The 21,781-nt window shown below is 45.2% G+C and overlaps 1 protein-coding gene across 1 annotated transcript; it reads right to left on the bottom strand.

Annotated features, from left to right (window-relative positions):
- Nucleotides 1–395: 395 nt before the first annotated feature.
- On the bottom strand, nucleotides 396–20,226 carry KCNK12 (potassium two pore domain channel subfamily K member 12). Its single transcript, XM_050894956.1, has 2 exons — nucleotides 19,875–20,226; nucleotides 396–1,291 (listed from the first exon to the last, which is right to left on the bottom strand). Exons 1-2 carry the CDS (start codon nucleotides 20,224–20,226, stop codon nucleotides 396–398), a joined length of 1,248 nt encoding a protein of 415 aa, XP_050750913.1.
- Nucleotides 20,227–21,781: the final 1,555 nt, after the last annotated feature.

Here is a 21,781-nt window from a genome sequence, read left to right as displayed (position 1 = left end):
GCAAACCTTATCAACGCCAAATCTGAATCTGGAGCTGAACTTGCCCATTTTATGCATTTTAATACAGAGTTTGGGTTCAGGCTGTGTTCTGAAGGACATACTGGTTTTGACACCATCCTAACCATGCACACCATCCTTCTATAATTACATCAGATTCTGCATCAAAGACATTCAAGTCTCTTCCAAAAACCCCTTTGGGGAAAATTGTAACATTACAGTAAAGATATTACTGCATATTAGAGAAGACTTACAAAACTCCCAGAAACTAAAATGCTGAACGCCCAATGAATACCAAGGCTGTCTCTGAATTTAAAACTTTCCAGTAGCTTACAGTGATAATTCCACCCTAATCACCATTTTATTTTATTAAAGAAACAAAAGGAATTTCAAAAACTCTACCTAGAATCACTTGTTTCTGCCAAGCGGTTGTTCATGATGGCTAGAGCACCCACCCCTGCAGAGAAACCGTTTTGTCTCGTATTGATACAAACGTTCCTCGGGTAGCCGTTGGCCGTCTCGGACAACTGTTTTTGCAAAATGGCCAGGGAGACTTTATTTGATGCTGTGAGCTCCCTCATGGAGATCATCTCTCCAGAGAGCCTCCTCCCCTCGGTGTCGCTGTCATACTGTCCATCAGCATCCATTGAGATGTTATGTCGACGTAGGCGGGCTCCTGGGGTGATGGCGTTGCGACGTCCGAGGCGGGCACTTGATTTATGGCACTTTGGGCAACATCTGCATTCCAATTTTTTCAACACCCAGTTCAAAACTTGCTTGATTACGATTGAGATGACATTAAAAAGAGAGTATATGCAACATACCCCCATTAATATAAATATGAAGTTTCCGAATCTGTATAATCCCTGATTTTGGTACGCAGCGTTTTGGCTGCTTACCAAATCTCCAAAGCCGATGGTGCTGAACGTGACAAAGCAATAGTACAAAGAGTCAACGTAGTTCCATCCTTCCACCGCCGTGTACATTGCGGAGGCGCAGCAGGAAAGTGTAATAGCAAAAATTCCCAGAATCAGCAGCACGTGGTAGACGGACGGCTTCCACCCCATGAGGCTGCCCACCTCAGACATAGCTGGCCCCCTTCGGAAGCTGGGAGGTAGGAGACCACTTCTTCGCAGCTGTCTCTCATGGCATGCCTTCATGATAAATGCCAGGAGAGAGATAATGCGCTCCAAGAAGAGGTTGAAGAAAAGGATAGTCCCGGCACACCCAAAAAGGCCATAAACGATGAGGAATACTTTTCCAGCCACGGTTGCTGGTGTGGTCATTCCAAAACCTAAGGTGTGGAGATAAATGGGTAACATTAATGACATCATAGTTTTTCATGTGTAATTCAGGACATACGTAACTTAACAAAGGTCCCATCTCACTGGACAAGAGGAGTGCTATCTCTAAGTCAGCTTAGGCCAACACAAACCCAAGTTTTGTAAAGAATGAATAAGGCATCAAGAAGCTCAGCGAGATGACTAAAACTCAAGAGCAAGCAACAAATCCTCACAGAGATGAAAGGCAGTGTATTAACAGAGCAACACCACTCTGTAAATGCAGGTGGAAGCATTCCTGAGCCCAAACCTCTTTGAGGTGGGACGAGGTGAAGAGGCCATTTCCCTGCTCCCACGTGTGTGAGCCAGCATGGCCTGATGGAAAGTTTAAGCTCTCTGTTCACAGGCTGTAACCCAGCGTAACACTTGTGTTATCGAGGTCTGATTATACCATTCCTGCTGAGAAGACGGAAGTTTTCAGGTTGTGTAACAGGAAAAAAACCCCTCCCAAATATTGAATATTGTTTTTAAAATAGCAGCATTTTAAAGTCTTAACCAAATCCCCACTGCAACTAGCCCACCTGATATCATCACAGAAGGAAGGAAAAGCCATCGGCAAGATACCCACACTGCAGAGCCGCCTGGCAGACTGGGAGCACTAGGATCTTGCTGACTGATAATGACAGCAGGGAAAAACACTGCTGCACAGTTAAATAGAAGAATCAGAGTACACAAACTCTGGAAAGATCCAGCAGCAACATTAATTCACCTCTTCTTTACAAGAATTGTATTTTGACATTACTCATACACATAACTTTACATATAAGCAGTAATGCCTTGTAGCTACAGATGCTTAAATAACAGCAAAAGTGATCTTAAATTTGCATGCAAATAAATACACTAAGTTTGCTCCACATTATTTGCTGATACTAGTTATTTTATGAAAAAGAATTACATGTATTTCACATATTATCTCAGGAAGATTCTTCTGAAACTCAATTCAGTAGGTACTGCCCTTGTTCTGCTATTCCTCCCTGTAAAAATGCTCAATGGTTCAGTCAAAAAGCATACTGATGGGATCGAGGTGACTGCTCATGTCCCATGAATAAATAACCACATATAATTTAAATGAATGGTTTGTCAAAAATCCACATGCTGAAGTTTCTTTACCTTACTGTTCCACGAAAATGCTGAGCAAGTAACTTATTCAGGGAGGTAAATATCAACATCAGACCACATCAGTGAAAAGTTGCGAAGAAAAAGGAGCTACTTTTAGCAGAGCATAATGAAATCATTAAATTCAGTTTATTATCAGGATGCACCTTTAAACAGCAACAGCAAAATATTTTCTACGTATAATGAGTTGAGATTGCTGCTTGAAATCTATTGATTTATTTTTGTAATGGCTATATTTTTCTGGGTAATTTATTTGTGTTACCTTCGTACTTCATTGATACGGCATTTCGCATTTGTTGATAAAAGAATGCAAATGCTTCTGACAAGTAAACTTGGAAATATCTTTTCAGTAACATGAAGGTGCATGAGGAAAGAGGTGGTCTACTTTCACAACAATTTGGCATGCTTGGAAACATCTGTGTGCCAGCAATTCGGACTATACTGCATCATCAGTATCTTCACAGTAGAAACAGTCTTTTCTGTAAAAGACAGTGAAAAACTTGCAGAGTATTATCAGAAAATAAAAAATTACCAAAGAGGTCATTAGATTTTGTTTTCTGGACCCATGGTCTCTCCATTTTGTCATGCTAAAAGACCACCTTTGGGCAGATCTCACAAAGCCTGCCTTGGGGTCCTAGGCTTAACACGGGTGAATGGGAAGCTTTTCTCAGTTCCTCCTCCTCTGTGGGGTGAAGTTGTTACCTGGGTTGGGCTGGCTGCTCAGGGGAGCCTTCTCGTTTGATGATGAATATCCACTAGTGCCTGGTCCTCAGAAGAAGCCGGGGAGCCTGCTGTGGTTGCCAGCTAGGGATACACGGCCAGCTCATTATGGAGAAAGCATCTGTTCGCCCATGCCTTGTCAGCAAAGCATTTAAACATGTGCTTCACAGCAAGCGTGTGAAGATCACCATCAAAATAAATGGGTTTATTGTCACACATATGGCTAGACACATTTATTAATTAAAAAAAAAAAGAGAGATAGTGACAGTTTGGATCAAGTTGTAAATGCGCTGAAGCTTTTTAGTATTTTCTGGTGATCATTCAAGAGAGGTGGTGAAGTTTTATATTTTTGATTTTTTTGTTTAAGCAAGATTTTCTGAAGCATAATGTTACCAAAATTCAGTATGTAGCTATGCAAGGTGAAAGGACCCATCACAGCAATGAGAGTGCTAAGAAATACATAAAACAGGCAAAAAGTAAGACCAGGCAAACATAGTAACTTCAGGTCAACAGCTAGCAGATAGAAGTGCACTCATGTACTCTTCGTACAGGGTCTCCCTTCATTAGCCGTGTTGGTCCCTTCGGAACCACCTGGACCACGAGGGGGTTAGTCCTGGTATGTTCTGTACAACACCTCTGAGCTCAGCCCCTGCTCAAGGCTAAAAGTACATCATGATGCCTGGATGAAACAAATTCGTCCAGAACTGCCTGTGCTTCTGAGACAGTACAAAGAAAGAAGCACAACGGTGCTTTGCATTTTTCATGGCCCTGACACATATTGTACGGGTACCTGGGGGTTGATTCTGTGTGGCTCAGACACAGTATTTCAACCTCCCTCATGATAATTCTGCCCCACCCTGACCCACCACTTCAGATACAAGCTCTATGGCAGCATTAATTTCAGCTGTTCGATACTTCTTCTCCCCAAACAAACAGAATTAGTAGAGATCAGTTGATAAAGACTCTCAGATAACACTTATCCTTCAGCAGCCTCTCATGGGTAAGTGCCAGCAATTAATGAGTCCCTCATCCTGACTTGCATAATAGGTTTTGTGGTTACTATTCTGCTCATCTGGATTTTTAATTTACTTAAGCTGGTGATGGATTCAAGAGGCAGTGCAACTGCACAAACTTGTGATATGCTTCCTGTGGCTCTTGCTTTCTTTTCTTTTACCCATTTTCTTATGGGTAAAAGAGATGGTTGATGCCAGAAGACAAAAAGGAATAGCAGCTTTAGTACCTGTGAGCTCTTCTCTCAGGCCGATTGGTTTGGCAATTACCTTTTCTTACTATATTTTAAAATTAAAGGGGCTGACAGTTTTCCAGTAAAGATGTATTTACCCATAGATGGAGGAAAGTTTTGGTCAGCTCGAAAACTGAACACAAGAAAGTCTTCCAGCCTTTACCATGGCATTGTGTGTCCCTGCCTCTTTCAGCCAGCCCCTCAGCTCTTCTTATGCAGGTGTCCGGCCATGGGACTTGGCTCACACAGCAGGCCAGCACAACTGAGCAATCATTTTAAATCCCAGAGTGTAACAGCACTTAGATCATGAGAGTAGCATCACCTCTATACCATTATGTAACTATAACGCAGTTATATTTAAAGGAATCAGAAGAAACTAAAATTGTTGAATATACCTTTTTAAACAAATGATTTCACAGAAATAATCAAAATAAACTATAACCAGAATGCTGCCTCCAGAGGGAAAGAAGTTCTTGCAACATAAAGACTAAGCTCTTACAGGACTGGCCCCCAAGAGATAGGATTTACAGAACACAGATAGACTAAGAGCAACCAATTTTTTTCATGTCTGTTCCACACGTGCTTTACTTCATGGCTTTCCAATAGTCTTGGTTGGTCTTTATTGACTAACATGTATATCGTATCAAGGAACAAATCATCATATTCTGAATTCCGTATTTGAGTTCTGGTGCTCCCTTCAACCCCTTTTCCACCTGTTAGCATTTCATCATTATCGCCCCTGATAGAGTCATACCTGTATATTTCACAGCTACCTCTCATTTATTCTATAGCTCCTTACCACCTAACATCCAGAAACAGTTGCCTTGGATACAGGGTCACAGCTCAGAGCCGACAAAACCGCCGCAGATGGAAATCTTCTACTGCATCCAGTGCTTTTACCCAAGGAGTGAGAATACTACGAGGCAGTTCTTCCACCTGGCTTTGCATTTTCAGACTACAAATGAAAAACTTACTTTCCCTTTAACATCTTTGTAAGCCTGCTTTATTAAAATACCCCCCTTTGGTCTCAAACAGTAAATTTTTTTAGAGCTTTTCCATTACCAGAGCCTTTAATATCAAAGCTGCTGTACAATCACATGTGATCTTATTTAGATTACTATCTGGAAACAGAGCTCCTGAACAGTAGCAGTCTGTCCAGCACTGTGTGCATTAAGACACTTTAAGTTAGACCCATGCTGAAGACAGGAGATACCACTGCAGTTTTTAGGGCTGGCCTAACCTATATCATACACAAGCTTGCAGTCCTTGGTGACCCACGTACTGGAGCAGATACCCCATGGAGAAAATACTGAGTGACTATGCAACTAAGGACTGACTCCCAAAATACATCCATCCATCCATCCATCCATCCATCCTTAGTAATATATATACCACTTCAAGTTGAATAAGCAGGCTGTTTCTGGCATTTCCTAACTTTTTTGTAATTTTAATAACATTCTTTTAACATGAACTTGTTCTCCCCAAAGCCTACAGTAAACAGATGGTCAGAAGTCCTGTAAATTTGCTTTGTGAACCAGGGTGGGCTAAACCAGGTCTTTTTTTTCCCTAACTCTTATGACTGTTCAGTACACAAAAATGTGCATACATGCACCCAATCCACCAGAGACTGTGGGAAAAGATGTCGAGTCTATTCTGTGACCTGAAAGAGCACCATGATAAACTTGATGAACATAGTTAAAAACCATCCAGGTCACCGCTGTTGCTCCTTGTTACATCTCCACCGGTGAAATATTAGTCAGGTGTTTGAGACAACTGCTACTCAAAAGGAGCCATGCTGGCAGAACAGAGCCAGGAGATGATTAATTGAACATTAAGGAGTTTCAAGGAGCTGCAGGCAATTATTAAAGGCTTTCCACAGTACCAATTTTATTCTGTTTACACACAACTGTCATCAGGTTATTCGTTATCCAAAGCGCTGCTATGCATAACATCAGCGAACACCAGAATCGATCACCCTCAGCATTTCTCTCCTGGCTGTGATTTAAACCACAGCACAAAAGGTCACGGGCACATTTTCATTCCTCTTTCTTTAAAGTACATCGGTTTTTAAAAGAGTTAATAGAATTGTCAGCCTAAAATAACCTAAGCTTCCTTGAAAAAGTGATTGAATTGGCAACCATGACATTAAGTAACTAAAAGGTAAAGCTAATAAATAACTGTTAGTTACCAGGTGCCTGTGAAGGGTATAAAAAGAGACTGAGAGGTAACAATATTTTTCCGTAGAGGTAAATGACAGAGATGAACCTAAAATTATGCCCAACAGTGACTCAGGTGAGGACGAGAGAGAGGGCTGGGCAGCAGTGCCTTGTGCCCAGGGCTGGGAGGCAGTGCGGCAGCTCCATCAGGGCTGGGATGCTGGGACTTCCCAGCCCCTCTGGCAATCTGTGATTTCTGCTCGTGGGCAAGGGGTTTGCACTCCCACGGGCATCCCTGGAGAGCAGTAGGATGATGTGAGGAGCTGCCCTGTGGGAACGGGGCAGGAGGCACCTGCAGCAGTGAGTGGTGTGATAGAGAGGACTGTGGAGGTAAGCAGAGGCGCTGGTGGCTGTGATCCTGGGATTGAAGAGGGGACTCGGGTGCTCTGGAGAGGAAATTTTGGAGGGGAGAAGGTGGTGAAGGATCTCCTCTGCTAGGAAGGGGACAGGTCAGACAGTCAGGGGCTAAGAAGCTGCAAGAAAACCTCTGTCTTGTGAAATCCCCTAAAGATGGGAATATGAAGCCTGACCCTGGATGCAGGGTACTTGCACGTGGAGGTGCTGCCCTGTGCGGCTGATACCTGGCCACGTCAGCAGGCAGGTGAGGAGGGGACCCCATGCCCTACAGAGAAGGCATCCTGCATGACAGAGCTGGAACAATGTTTTTAGGGTGAAGGATATCCTGGACCTGAGAGGAGTAAGGGTGAGGTTTCTGAGAAGAAACCTCACGTGTTATTGCCTTGACAGGGGTATAAGGCATTAGGAGTACCTGCTAAGATCCCCCAGGAAAGGGGAGAGGAATAACCTCAAAACCTGGCTGCTCGTGTATATTTACCTTCTCCTCCTCTCCTCCCCGCAGCAGGTTTCCCAAGTGTGTTTTTCTACGCTGACACCTTCTAGTTGAGATTTCCAAGAAAGATCTTCAATTTCTAGCGAGTACTCAGCAGGCACATTTATCAGCTCAAGTGGCCTAACTTTTGTAAATTTGAGTGATAAATGACCCTTAAAAAGAGAGAAGCACCGGGGCTTCATCTTCACCAGCAGCAGCAGTACTCTTGCTCTATTCATTTACCAGAAGTAGGAAGCTTTTTTCAGAGTTGTACTGCCTGTTCCCCTTTGTGTGTACAGCATGAGAAGAAAGTGCATACCAAAGACTAACCAAACAAGCCCACCCTTGCTCACTACTAAATGCCACTATTATAAAGACATAGCCCAATAAATACAGGAGGCGGCTGATCATCTGGTCTGGCCAAGCTGCTTTGGCGCAGAACCAAGCGAAGGAAGAAGCAGAAGTGTCTCTAAATCAGTTTTATAGTTCCCTGGCTGAGGCTGGCTGTTCCTCTATGCACCTTGTAGAAGCAAATGGGGACTGACTTGTGCCAAGCCACCAGCGTCGCCAGCTGAGCAGAAGCTCTGGCCCGAGGTCTCGCTAAGCAGCCCCCTGAAGAAGGAACACATGAGGAGGGTCACGGGCTTGAGGCTCGAAATCTTTGGCAAGCTTGTATTTGGGTTTTCTGGTTAATCCCGTTGCAATAGAACACAGTTTCTAATGAGGGACAGGGGCCCTCTCCTAAAAGGAGACGATGGAGAATGAAGCTCAGAGAAGGATGAAAATCAGAAGAGTATGAATTCAAACTGTACCAAGACAGTCAGGACCTACAAGCTGGCATTATTCTTGCTGACTCTTGACTGTAAATGGACGGAGGTGTCCTGTGGCCTGACAGTCTTCCCTCTCTATTAACATATTGTTCATAAATAAACTTTCTTCCAATGCTTCAGGTTTTATTGCTCTTATAAATAATATAATCTTCTCTGCTAAACTCTTGGGGCCAGACTCTGGTTTACAGTCATAAAAATCAAGACTGAAACTATTTTCTTCATTTTATGCTGCCTTTCTTGGGCAAATCTTAAGCAAGATGATACTAAACCCCCTCTTGTTTTGTCAGTTACTCTGCCCCTTGGCACAGCTGGGGTGCTCTAATGGCTTGTTAAAACAGAAGGAATATGGGTTAGTGTTGGCTAAATTAGTGCTAAACCACCTCACAAAGGAAGACTTCCAGAAAAAGGGGATGAAAGCACGATGCTCTTTCTTTTGGTTGCAGCCTGTCTCCTTGTGAATTGACCTAAGCTAGTCCAGAGCTGCTTCTTGTGGCTGCCTCCACACCTGATGATCGCAGGGTCCTATCTCTGGTTTGTTTTCTTTCTTTATCCTAACAGCTGGGGAAAATCATTTTGCTATAATCTTTTCTGAAATGGTGGTGGTGTTAATAATGGAAAAATATAGCCCACATGCTCCTCGGTTGTTTGAGTAAGTTATATTACTGTGGAAAAACTCTTCCTTGTACTAGAGGCTAAGGGTCTTCAAAATCTTGCATTAACAGCTGTTGAGGCCGTATCAAACCCCTGCTCACATTCCAGGTTGTGTGCAGAAGCATCTGCCTTGGCTTACCGCACTGCCGAACCTCAGCTAAAACACAGAGGTTTCTGAGACGCTATCAGACAGAGGAAACATCCCTGAATTTAGAGTAACTATTTTCAAAAATCTGCAGAAAACAAAAGCATGATAACCAAGAAATACACAAAGTCCACCTCAGTAAACATGGATATACATGAAGGTATAGCTCATGGACCCCAAGAGTGGCCAACTCCTTCCCTCTCTTGAGATGTGTCCAATATCTGAAGCCATACATTGCCACTTCCTCTGACCTTCCTACTGTCTTCATGTAGCTGATGATATGATTCCAGGTGAACATTGTTTCAAAAGTCGATTTCTCTTGCAATCTTAATTTTCCATGCTTTAAAGCTGCTTCCATTCTTATTTTCCTATGTTTTTGAGAATGTTTTTTGTGTGGATAATTGTGTATCCAAGCAACACTCTAACAGCAAAAGGCTTATGCCCTGTCATTTCAAACGGAGTGTTTCAGACATTAGCATTCACACCTGCTTTTGCTGTTCGTTGAAACTTGCAGTAACATTTCAGATGCCTGAGTAGACCCAAGGTTGTGCAAAATTTTTTTCTGAACTGCAAGGAAAAAAGAATAATGGCATCCAAATTTTGTTATATTCTTGAGACATTATGGGCTTTGAAAGAACACTTGCATGTGTACTGCCACTCCAGTGCCAGTACATTTCACAATACTTCTCCTTTCAGCTTAAGAAATAGCATTATCTGAATTTCACAAGTGATCTTGGGCGTATGTCATATTTCCCCACATGAGAAGTCTGATAAAACAAGATGTCACTCCTGGGCTTTCTAAGCCCTACAGATGGGAAAGGCTGTCAAATGGTTAAATCACTGGCTTATCTTTTGACTGGATTAAACCATAGACTTGCAGCATATTTTTCTTCTGCCACTGGTGTTTGTGTAGGTAGGTATTCAGAGAACATCTATTTCTTGATAGCTGTCTCAGCTCTTCTGCTTTACAAAGAGTTAGCCTATAAAGATGGACCTGTAGGATAAAAAGACCCTAAACATACAAACGTCTTTTCCACTGTTTGGCCAGGTTTTTTCCAAATCTGTGTACAAACTTCTACAGTTACAATTTAATGAAAAAACTCTGATAAATCTACCTTGACTTCTCAATGGTTTAAATATGCCTTCATGAGTCCCTTATTTCAGAAAGTTCCAGCTGAAAGGAAAGAAGCAAATTCTCAAGTATCTTTTTGCTTGGGCAGCTCTTCTAATTCATTCACAAAGGCACAAAGACCTAATTTTAAGTAACTGTAATAGAAATACAGGGTGACAGGACTGCTGACTAAGCAGTTATTTCTCATTTTCTATTTCTGCATTTAACTCTTCCTTCCTTAGTATGCATTTCCCTTGACTACTTTTAAATTTAATGATACTGAACAACTTCACTACTTTATCAAGATAATTTTGAGCTTTTGATTTTATCTGACATTTTCTTGGTCCTCTCAGCTCTGCCAGTAGCAGTTTTTGTAAATGGACAAATCATTTTATCAAACAGTTTCTTTCCGGCCTTCTCATTAAAATCACAATTTGGATTTAAGATCTTTACACTGCAGTCATTTCCAGCCCCAAATGGCTTAAAGTAGACTTGACTGTGTACACATTGAGCACGAATGACACTGTATTTTTTGTTTATCCTCAGGAGATAAATATATGGCTTGCAGAATACTCAGTCTGAGCAAAGAGATGCCAGAATATTCAATAATGAATAATCAAAAGGATTTTATCTGGTTTTCTTTTTAATTGAAATTTACTGAATTAGTTTCTCACCCAGTTTTCACGTGGGCAAATTTGCCCTAGTTGCTCTCTCTGCTGTGATTAAATTTGCCTGCGTAAGACTTGAGAATGAATGTGAACATTTGGCCCATCATTTCTAAAGGGGAAGAAGCTGCAGTGGTACAAGCTCAGAAAGGTTAAAATTCATTGAGGAATCACTGTGGGGCTACAACTGTTATTAAGGTATTACTGCTTTTTTCATCAATGAGTAAGGAGCACTTACTATGGATTTTTAAACACGAGCAATAGCAGTGCCTCACCCATATAAGTAATCCCATATGTTAACATCAAACTGTTCAATTTCTTATCTTATTCCACTCCAAAGCTTTAATTACTTGAAAAGGCTGCTAATACTTTGCCTCATCTAATGCAATTAGATTTAATTTTCATTCTACTTGTCATTTGATTTAAGAGAGATTGCATTGAAACCTTCCGATGTCTATAGCTAGGTGTACCACCCACTGCCATCAACAGACCCACTGAGCTGAGGGAGATGTATTACTTACAGTAATGACAAGTGCTGGCAACATCGGATCTACATTTGTTTTATAAACCTAGAGTGCCAATAAAATGAGTAAGGTGGGATTTCCTAAAGCTCTGTAGACTGGTCTACTGTTGACTTCAGCAGAAGCAGGCTACCGAGGTGCTATAAAATTAAACATATTTGATTTGTCTGGATTGCTATGCAATTGCCCCTTAGATTATAATTCTGTATGTTACTTAAGTGTTTTTATTCACAAAAGGTTTTATTATCATTTCTAAGATTTATTGCGCTCAGGAGGACTTTCACATTTCAAATGTTCACGAGCATGAACCCTAATCTTTGTCCTTACCCATCTTCTTGCAAAATGCACTCAGATATGCACTTCATGCTGACACAGCATGAAACTGTTTCTTTTGATAAAAGTAAGCAAGGCTCATATGGATCATGGGTACAGGCTATGTTTCCAATAATATCAAGCTGTCTTCATACTAAAAATTGCAGACGAAATGTTCCAAATTTGTTTTCTGTTTCTCTAACCCTGATGCTACTACGGCAAGAGGTAAAATTCTCATTGACTTCAATAGCTGCAAAGATAAGGTAATACTGCACTCATTAAAATAAAGAAATGACATTGTATTTTCCAGCACGACACCAGGAGTGGATATTGTTACATCAAGTTAATTGCCCACAGATCTATCCTATAATTGTTTTCCTCTTCTCTCCATGATGAAAAGCAATTAAAGTTTACATAAAAGCAAGGTGGTGTGCTTGCAAAGATGACCCATCAGTAAAAGTGAGAAAAAATTATGAAGTGTGTATGATCTGTGTCAAACTGAAGACAATCGGAGAAGGAAGAAAGTTAGACTGAAAAAAGAAATGAGGGTCAATAGCAGGATTAACACTACGGGAGAGGGACAGGTGTGATGAGGAACAGAACGAAACTGTAAAGCATTACTTTTGACTTCTTTGGTAGTTATTAACTTGAAAGACTGAAAAGACATCAAACAAATATTCAAAATTTAATCAGGCAAACAAATCATCAGTAGAGGATGGCATGCTAACTGAGAGGGAGGCAGTGGAAGCTGGAGAAATTAATAGTGCCTGGAAAAGGCAGGTGACCGGGGAGCGTTTGATAAGCTATACGAGAAGGAAAGGGGGAATATTCCCAGGAGAGCAAAGGGGAAGGGCAGAGGCTAGGGACTGGCCAGGCTCCATAGGAACACAGCCCATAGTGTTTCAGGCAGGATTTGGATTTATGAGCCCACAGCAAACAGGGCAGCTGATAAGCCCAGTAATTACGATCCCTCACTGCTATTACAGGCACAATAACTGGTTTACGGGGAGGTTGCTTAGTAATACAGACCGACTGGCTGGAGCCACGCGTGTCACCTCCACGGATGGAGAGCTGTCAAAGTGATATTTTGTCCCACCAACATTTGGTTTGCACTCACATCTCCAAGCTCTTGTAAATGCATAGGGAACCGAAATACAGGTATTTGCTGCCCAGCAGGACTATCACTGAAGACCAAACTGAATGTCGTGCTAAGCGGGAGGTACGTACCCACTAAATAGACACTGCTCCTTCAATTACCCGAGCTAGAGGGACCCTGAAGGCTGCAAAAATGGAGAATCCTTGATTACAAACTCCGGTTTGTCTTTGTTTCGAATCTGAACATATCTCATGTGATGCTGGGCAAATTCTTTATTCCCTGATGCTATAGACGGGCTTTGTTTTTTGGGTGACTGCTCTGAGATGCTGTGGTGCTTGACATTCAGTTTGGAGATCCCAGGTTTCAGTGCTCCAGCTGGTCACCCCAAACTCCACAGCCACAGCAAAAAGAAGTGCGATTTGGTTGTCCTCGACTTAACTTCTCCAGCTGTAAAACAACAATTAGATCTCCACTGTACTGATGTTAGTGTTTTGAAACATTTGGTTTCATAGCTAGGGCTTAATATTTAAGAAACCTCTGAAACTCTTAGATTAAGTAATCTGAGCTGATGTGCTCCGTAGAAATCACTCAGTTTAGATGACCGAAGCACATTAATAGCTTCATTTTCTGGGTCTGGCATAACCCTACAGGGGCAGGTAAACCCTAAGCAGTACTGAGACTGATTAAAATAGTATTTTCAGAAAACTTTTTTTCTTTTAAAAAGGGCTTTATTTAAAGTACTGGGGTTCCTCCCTCCCGCCTTCTAGAATAAAAACCCCATAAATTTAGGATCAAAATTATTTCATCGTGACCCTTCAGCATGGACACCTCAAGTGACTCACGTAATTACATGTAAAGCTTCCAAGTAAATCCAAGTAAAGCTTCCTGTTGTTCCTCTCAACTACAAGAAGGCAAGGTGTGATTTAGATTACTTTTCTGCTCGGAGCACCCAACTTATGCCCACACATTTAGGAAATTCCTATCAGTGGTACCCAAAGAAGTTAACACTCCCATGCAGCTATGGCAAGTAGAAAACATTGCTATGGTGCCAGGTGTTCATCTGAGGAAAATCACTGTAGGATCACTTCTCTCCACAGAAATATGCTGACCATTGACCTGCTGACCTCTGAACCTCTTGCTTTCTGTTCCTCATCGAGACTACACGAGTGAGAAAATAACTTTTGGAAATCCACCAGCACATTGATCAAAACATCACACTCGCCTAAGGAATCAGATCTGGCTGCAGCAGACCAAGCTGAAACACGCTCTCATGCTGGCTGCAGACCGCATATAGGACAGCAAAGACAAATAACCTGACACTGCAGCTTAATAATTGTCCTGGTTTTGGCTCAGAGAGAGTTAATTTTCTTCTTAGTAGCTGGTACAGTGTGTTTTGGATTTAGCATTAGAATGATGTTGATAACACACTGATGTTTTAGCTGTTGCTAAGTAGCTCTTATCCTAAGTTAAGGATTTTCAGTTTCCCATGCTCTGCCAGCAAGCAGGTGTGCAAGAAGCTGGGAGGGAGCACGGCCAGGACAGCTGACCTGAACTAGCCAAAGGGGTATTCCATACCATAGAACGTCATGCTCAGTATATAAACTGTGGGGAGTTGGCCGGGAGGCGCGGATTGCTGCTCAGGCATTGGTCAGCGGGTGGTGAGCAATTGCATTGTGCATCACTGTCTTTTTTTCCTTGGGTTTTACTTCTTTTTTTCGTTATATTCCTTTTCATTACTATTATTATTATAATATTTTTTATCACTATTATTGTTAGTATTATATTTTATTTTACTTATTAAACTGTTCTTATCTCAAGCCAGGAGTGTTACCTTTTTTCGATTCTCCTCCCCATCCCATTGGGAGGAGGGGAGGAGGGAGCGAGTGGCTGCATGGTGCTTAGCTGCTGGCTGGGGTGAAACCATGACAATAATACTCCTTGCTCTTCCAACTGCTTTCTCGTTTGGTTTTTGTTTGGTTATTTTTTAACTTCAAGAAGGTCAACTCTGGAGGCAACTGCCCCCTAATTTGAACCCTCTGCAAAAGCTGCCTGTACAAGCCTCAGAGAATTGCAGAGCCCTGAGAAAGCATAACACTGATGCTGATCAGGTGCACACTCTGGTTTGACTGTTGCCTTTAGGTTTGCGTTGGCCGTATAGACAGTGAAATTGCATTCATGGAGAGCAGAGAGCCAGAACCTTCCCCAGCTGCAGCTCAAATTCATATCCTGAAATACAACAATGAAGAAGACAGGACAAATATATTTTCCCCTTAAAGCCTTCAGACCGTCTCGGCTATTTGTGGAATTTCTTGCCAAATTACCATGTGAAGTGCCTGAATCGGGCAGGCTTGCTCCCTGGCTCCTAGCAGTGCAGTCCAACATCTGACCATGCACTTGCTGAGCTGTCCAGCTGTCTTTTGCACATCACTTCCATTGAATTATCATCTTCAGCATATCTGGAGCTCCAGATTTTCTCAAAGGACTGCGACACAGAGCCAGAGGATACTTTGGAGCTGAGTGGTTATGGTGCCTAGGTTGTGGAGCACAAGCAGAAATCATGTGCTGGGTATGCTGGGTTCCTACAGAGGACCCAGAGAGAAGAGGGTCCAACCCAGCCGACATCCTAAGCAAGGACAGAGCAGGTGCTGGGAGCTAGTTAGCTGGTAGAAAATACTGAACGTTATGTCTCTCTTTCCGTGGCCTTTCTTCATGTGGTTTCAAAGCCCCATCTCCCATCTCCCATCTCACTGCAGGGCTGTGCCTTATCTCTTTGAGATAAGAGCACAGCATGCCCCATCCCTTTGGGTGGAACTGTCAGTCCACATGAATATTGAGTCATTTAGCAGGATACCTCAGGGATAAGGAAAGGATGAACAGTCCCGCTCACACCTATACACTGTGCCCTAAACACCTGTAACCCTCACACAGCTCTACAGAGGGAAGATCTTTGCACCTTTTCTTCCCAGGGCCCTTCTCAAGCACCTATAACCCAGACATGTTCCATCCCAAAATAATCCACTTGCAGTAAGGGTGCTTTTAAAAAATATTATGTTGAAAAATCACTTTTACATATCAGAATACTTCTTTTGACCTCATTTTTTAATGCCTGGTATAGATTTCTATAAAGCAATTGTATCACTTGATTTTTGAAACGTGTACTTACACGTAAGAAGCTTAAAATCCAAATTTAGTAAGTTGATGTCTCAATATGTTTTAGTAGATAGGCATCTAATGTTTATTCTAACATTTAAGAGAGGAAAAAAATCTGGGTACAGAGTCTAGACTCGTGGACTGAGTCAGAAATCCAGAGCTTCACGCATCCTGGAGTTGCCTTATGCGCTAGGCAGAATGAATCTGTGCTACTAGAATATGGGGAAAGCTATGACTGATTATGCTGTACTCTGCAACATTTTACCAGGGAGAAAACTGGTCTGAGTTATGCTTTGCTTTCAGTCTTTAGCAAAGTGCTGGGAACTATTTGTGATTTGCATTTGGGGAAGGAAGGAAAAAACTCAACTGAAAAACAAAGTCTACTGCCAGTTAGACCAATGAATCAAGAATAAATTTCACCTAGCTGCTCCTTAAAGAAATTGGAACAATAATAATTGCCTACAAAAAAATACCTTTTGGAGTGCAAAATAATGACTGAATAAATGGTGTAGACTGACAGCAAGCAATCAGAAATTAGACTGAAGAATTTTCTTACATAGCTCTGAAAATCGACATGTGGCTAATGAAAAACAGACTCAACATTTCATTATTGAACCACAAACAAGGCAATAATAGAAAAAGAACGCCCAGAGTGCTATCAAGAGGGTGTTTTATGGACTGTAAGCCACATGCTTTGTGGGCTATTCAGGAAAATGCTTTAAGATTAGACTTAACATTTCATTTTAACTCTCTCTCCCATTTCTTAAAGACCCCACTAACATGTTTCTCACCCAGAGGGTTTGATTGCGTCCCTGTGTAATTAGGGAAGATGCAGAACTGCAGCCAGGGAAGTACAGGAGACAAAGCTCCTAACGAAGGGGAGCTGCTCAGCTCTGCAAAGGCCCTGCTCAAGGAGGGTGGATTGCAGCAGTCTTCTCCAAGCCCGATGGTGCCTAGCCCTTGTGTTCACAGGAGGATGAAGAAGTGGAGTCTCCCTCCCTCTGTTCATCTTACACAAACCCCAAGAAAACTTGCAGCCCTGTCCCTGGGTGACTGTATTTCGATGCCTACATATGAAGGACTTTGTAGTTTTATTAAAACCAGTGAGGGCAGAGTGAGGACTTGAAAAGACTCAGCAAGTTTTCTGTAAGTTGGAATCCTCTACAGATAAGACGCTGAGTAACCTGTGGGTGATTTACCCTTGACAGACATGGCAGCTACTTGTTGTTTGTTAAGCAGTGAGTAAGAAAGCTTTCCCATGCGTCGCTAGGATAGGAGCGTGTTTAGCTGGAGTAACAAAGTTGCTTTGACACATGTAACTGATTAAGTTGTTGAGGAAGGCAAGCTGTTGTGACTGAATGTCTGGTAGTCCTTGGTGAGGTTGCGTAATGACAGCATTCTCCTTGTCAATTAAGTGTGACATGAAGGCAAGTGAAATTGCTCTGAACCAGGATAACATGGTATGTGAGCTGACAGTGGAATCAAAGGTACTCTAGGTAGGTAGGTACATAAATGAGCTGGCTGGGAGGGAACAAAGGGACCACAAAAGAACGGCTATGGAGCTGCTCCCCCAGGTGACATTTTGACGCCTACCATTTGGTTTCTCCCATGCTGGGACTGTGAGCGAGACAGCTTTGTGCACGTTTCATTAACAGTACAGCTTTTGGGTTTTAGCAGGACTACTAATTCACTGGGTTTTTTTACTTTTGCTAGGCAAACACAGCCTCCAATAATAACTGAATACAACTTTGCGGTGGAAGAAACCTTGCCCATGGAGAAGCAGCTGAGCTCACTGCGGGCTTTGCCTCTCTACAAGCTGCAGCAGCTTGAAGAGGCAAGCGAGGAGAAGTGCTGACGTGGGGGCAGCAGTTCCTCTTCATCTGCAGGAGCTGTACACACAGCTGGTAAAAGCTATGCCAGGATGGGGTGCAACAGCCTTGGGACGCCGGTACTCCAGGAGACACTACTCCTGCCAGGGCCGTGCAGCTCAGCACCCCCAGCACAGCGGCTCTGCCATGGCCTTTGCTGCGCCCAAAGGCATAACTCAGCTTCGCTTCGAACTACCTTCTGCTGCATCTCCTCACTCAGAGCAAAACCTTGCTCTACAGCAGGCTCACTGAACTCACGCAAAGTACTTTAAGTAGTGTAAGTACTAGCAGGTAGTATGCCAAGAGAAGGTACTACTCAGGGGAACGCTTGGCAGAATCTGGCCTTTGTGGTAGCTCGGGAAAAATAATCTTCAGCCTCCATCTCGCATGTGAGAGATGTAGACATTATTGGCTATAAAGAGAGAGCGGTGCCCTAGGTTGCACTACAGGAATATGAGAAACACAATTCTTGGTTCAGCCATTTACACCTGTCAAGATTGCCAAAAAACCCTGCTGAGTTTCTTATTCCCTCCACCCAGGTACAAATGACTGCAGACAGGGCAATGAAGTGGAGATGCAAACAAATGCTTGCAAATGAAGAGGAAACATTTTACATTTCAATAACCACAGAGAGGAGAAGCCAGGGTTGAAGTGAATGGATCTGCATTTACACATCACCTGAAGATTTCTCTGTTTGCTACAGCAGGTGTAAGGAAAGAGAGGGTTTGTTAATATACTGACTTTTTTCGTCCGTCCATTCGGGTCAGTCATGATGATCTCTTAAAAATATATGCTCTTGTGATGAAGAAGGCCTAACGCTTAATTAAAACGGTGTTTTAATGACTATTGAATGTACTTGAAAACTTAACTGAATTATTCAATGCAAAAAGTAACAATACTTGACAACATTGCTGTAGTCACCATCACGACTCTATTATACAGATTAGTCACTATTGATAAAACATTTTCCGAATCTAATGAATGCAAGTGCAATAATGAGCTGTGCATTTCTTCCTCTTTAACAGAGGAAAAGCATGACATTTATGCTCAGAAGCCCCAAGGCAACTGGCTTGTTACAAAACTTAAAAACTGGCAGAGAGAGAAAATCGGTAAGATCTTGTGTCCGCAGGGACAGGATTTCTCAAGCAACACTCCGAGAGCAGCAGATAGCGACAGCTTTACTTCAAGTAGATCTCCCACATGACAGTTCTTAATGGTGCTTTTAGAGTAAAAAATTTTAGAGTAAAAAATGGTAATTTTAGAGTAAAAAAAATTGCTCCCCCCAAAACTCACCATTTGCTCATGAAGTGCTGCTCTTCCTAAACACCTATCAGATATGAATAACTGCAGTCAGCTGTAGCCAGTGATGTACTGAGAATGTACATTATGGTACAGCTAGAAGACATACGGCTTCGTGTAGCTTATGTCTTTATTCACATACGCATCTTAACTTTGCCAGCAGTTAAAAACAGCATCAAGTTCAGCGGCCAGGCACCGCAAAAGCTTGGCTATCGCTCAGCATCTTCGGTAGCCCGCTGCCCATCAGCCCCCGTGCCGCCTCTCCCGGTAACGAGCCATTCGACCACCAGGCGCATCCCGCCGCGGGCAGGGGAGCGGGCAGGGGAGGGCTGGGCTACTCGGAGGGCGATCAGCCCCGCTCGCTCCGTCGGGCCGGTGGAAGCCCAACCATGCAACCGCACAGCCGGCAGCAAAAGTTTGCTGGGGAGGGACGGGGCTCCCGCCGCGGCCGGCCCGGGGCACCGGCTGCCGCGACGGTCAGCGGTCCCGGGGACCCCAGCGGGAGCCGGAGCGCTGCGGAGCGGAGCCCAGCGCCGGTCCTCGGCTCCATGCACCGGGGCGGGAGGTGAGGGGGGACAGGGACCCGGACACCACCACCACCACCACCCCCCCCCGCCGGCTGCAAGGCCCCCGGTTGCCACAGCAACGCGGCGGCGCCTCTCCGCAAACTTTGGTCGCTATAACGACCGCCCCGGGGCCGGGGCCGGGGCCGCAGCATCCCCCGGGCGGGCGCCTCCGCTGCGGGGCCGTCGGGGCAGCGCTCACCTATGGTGGAGACGACGGTGCCCACGAAGTAGAAGGCGCCGGGGAAGTCCCAGCGGGGCCGCAGGGCGTCGACGCGGATGCCCGCGGCCATGGCCGCCTCGTAGCTCCGCAGGAAGGCGCGCAGCTCCGGCAGGCTGATGTTGAAGATGCGGCTGAAGTTGTGGAGGGTCCGGTTCCAGCGGAGCTGCGCCGCCGCCTCCGACGGGCTCTCGAGGGCCGAGAAGACGGTGGCGCCGGCGCTCAGGTACGCCGCGATGAGGGCGGCCAGCAGCAGGAACCGCCCGTTGTCCTCGTTGAGGGGCGCCAGGCGCCGCCGGCGGCAGGAGCCCGCCGCCCCCCGCGGGGGCATCATCCGGTGCGCGGCGCGGCGGGCGCGGCGGGCGGCGGGCGGCCCCCGGCGGGGGGCGCGGGCATGCGGCGCGGCGCGGCGCGGAGCCCGGCACGGCGGCGGCGGCGGCGGCTTCGCTGCAGGAGCCGCGGCTCTGAGTCATCCCCCGGCGGGGCTGCCCGCCCGGCTGGCGGCGGCGCCCCGGGGCCGCCGGCCTCGCCCGCCCGCCCTCAGCCCGACGCCCCGCGTCCCCGGGGCCGTGGGCTGCTGCGGCGCGGCCTCGCCGGCGCGCCCCGGCCGGCTCGCTCTGGCCATGCGGGGCGGCGGCGGCGGCGGCCCCGCCGCGGGGGAGACCGCCGCGGGGAGGCGGAGGCGGAGGCTCCGCGCGGCGCCCGGTCGACGGCGGGCGGAGGGCGGGAGCGTGCGGCGCGGCCCCCGGGGAGCCGCATCCCCGGCGGGAAGGCTCCCCCGGCCCCGCTGCCGCCGCCCGCCCGCCCGGGCCGGGGCGCCGCCGCCGGTGCCGCGCCCCCGGGGTGCCGCCGCGCCCGGCCCGGGGGAGGGACGGGGCGGGGCGGCCCTGCCCTGCCCTGCCCTGCCCGCCGCTGCTTGCCGCTCCCCGCCGCTCCCGGGGTCTCCGCTCCCCGGGTCTCCGCTCCCCACCGCGGCACCGAACGGCTGCCGCCCCCCCCGGGCACGCCCGAGGAGGGGTGGACACGGCAAACGCGGCTGCCCCCTCGTCGTGTGTGCGAAGCGTCTTGCCGTTGCGGAGGTTTTTTAGCTTTAAAACCTTTTCTCTCTGCCCGGTGCCGAGAGAGGTGGCTTTGAGGGAGCTGGTGGTGGTCGGTGGAGCACTAATTAATTAATTGCAGCCTTTTCTAGGTGCACGAATTGTTGTTTCTGATCTGACTCCAGTTTCTGGGCTGCACCGAGTTAGACCAAGAAAATGATGAATTTTGGTTTCGGTGCCAAATGCCCATTCAATCTTAGCTAGCGTCTGAAAGATGATTTTTTTTCCTAAGCCGGTGGATTCTTTCTTCACTGTTTGGCTTGGAACAAACACTATAGCCTTTATTATCTGTTAGGCTGCAGTAAGAACTGCAGTCCTTTCCTGAGAGACTTGCAGTAAATAATAACATTCGTATTCTTTTTAAAAAAAAGAGAATTCACACCGATAAAGTATTGCAAAGCGGATGGGAGTGATGCCAGTCCTGCAAACGTGTGCAGGGGACAGTAACATGTGTAGGAAAGATCTGGGCTTGGAAGAGCAAATACTCCCCACAATTTGCAATTGCCAATGTCAATCTCACCTGGATGGGAGTTTGTTCCCTGGTTGCTGGGGTTTTTTTAACCTAGGTTTTATATTTTTTATACAGGAAAATCCTTGCTGCCTCTAGGTAGCTACTTGATGCCTTTTAGCAAATGGATATTTACCGTCGCTAGGACTTCTCCATAGCTGTTCTTCACACATTTATTTCTTATTTTGGATCTGCGAGATTTTGCTCTGCCCTGAGATTTCATGTTACTGGCAGTTATCTTCTGGCCACATCCATAATGGGACAATTTCCTCCTGTTCTAACAG

This window comes from Gymnogyps californianus, chromosome 3, assembly GCF_018139145.2.
Source record: "Gymnogyps californianus isolate 813 chromosome 3, ASM1813914v2, whole genome shotgun sequence".
NCBI lineage: Eukaryota > Metazoa > Chordata > Aves > Accipitriformes > Cathartidae > Gymnogyps > Gymnogyps californianus.
The sequence above is the reverse complement of the archived record's forward strand: the minus strand, read 5'-3'. Positions and strand labels throughout refer to the sequence as shown.

Bases quoted from the DNA above. Each gene is read 5' to 3' on its own strand.
- KCNK12 (XM_050894956.1), bottom strand. From the start codon at position 20,226: ATGATGCCCCCGCGGGGGGCGGCGGGCTCCTGCCGCCGGCGGCGCCTG. The intron at 1,292-19,874 runs GTGAGCGCTGCC...TCCACACCTTAG, and splicing joins CACCGTCGTCTCCACCATAG to GTTTTGGAATGACCACACCA.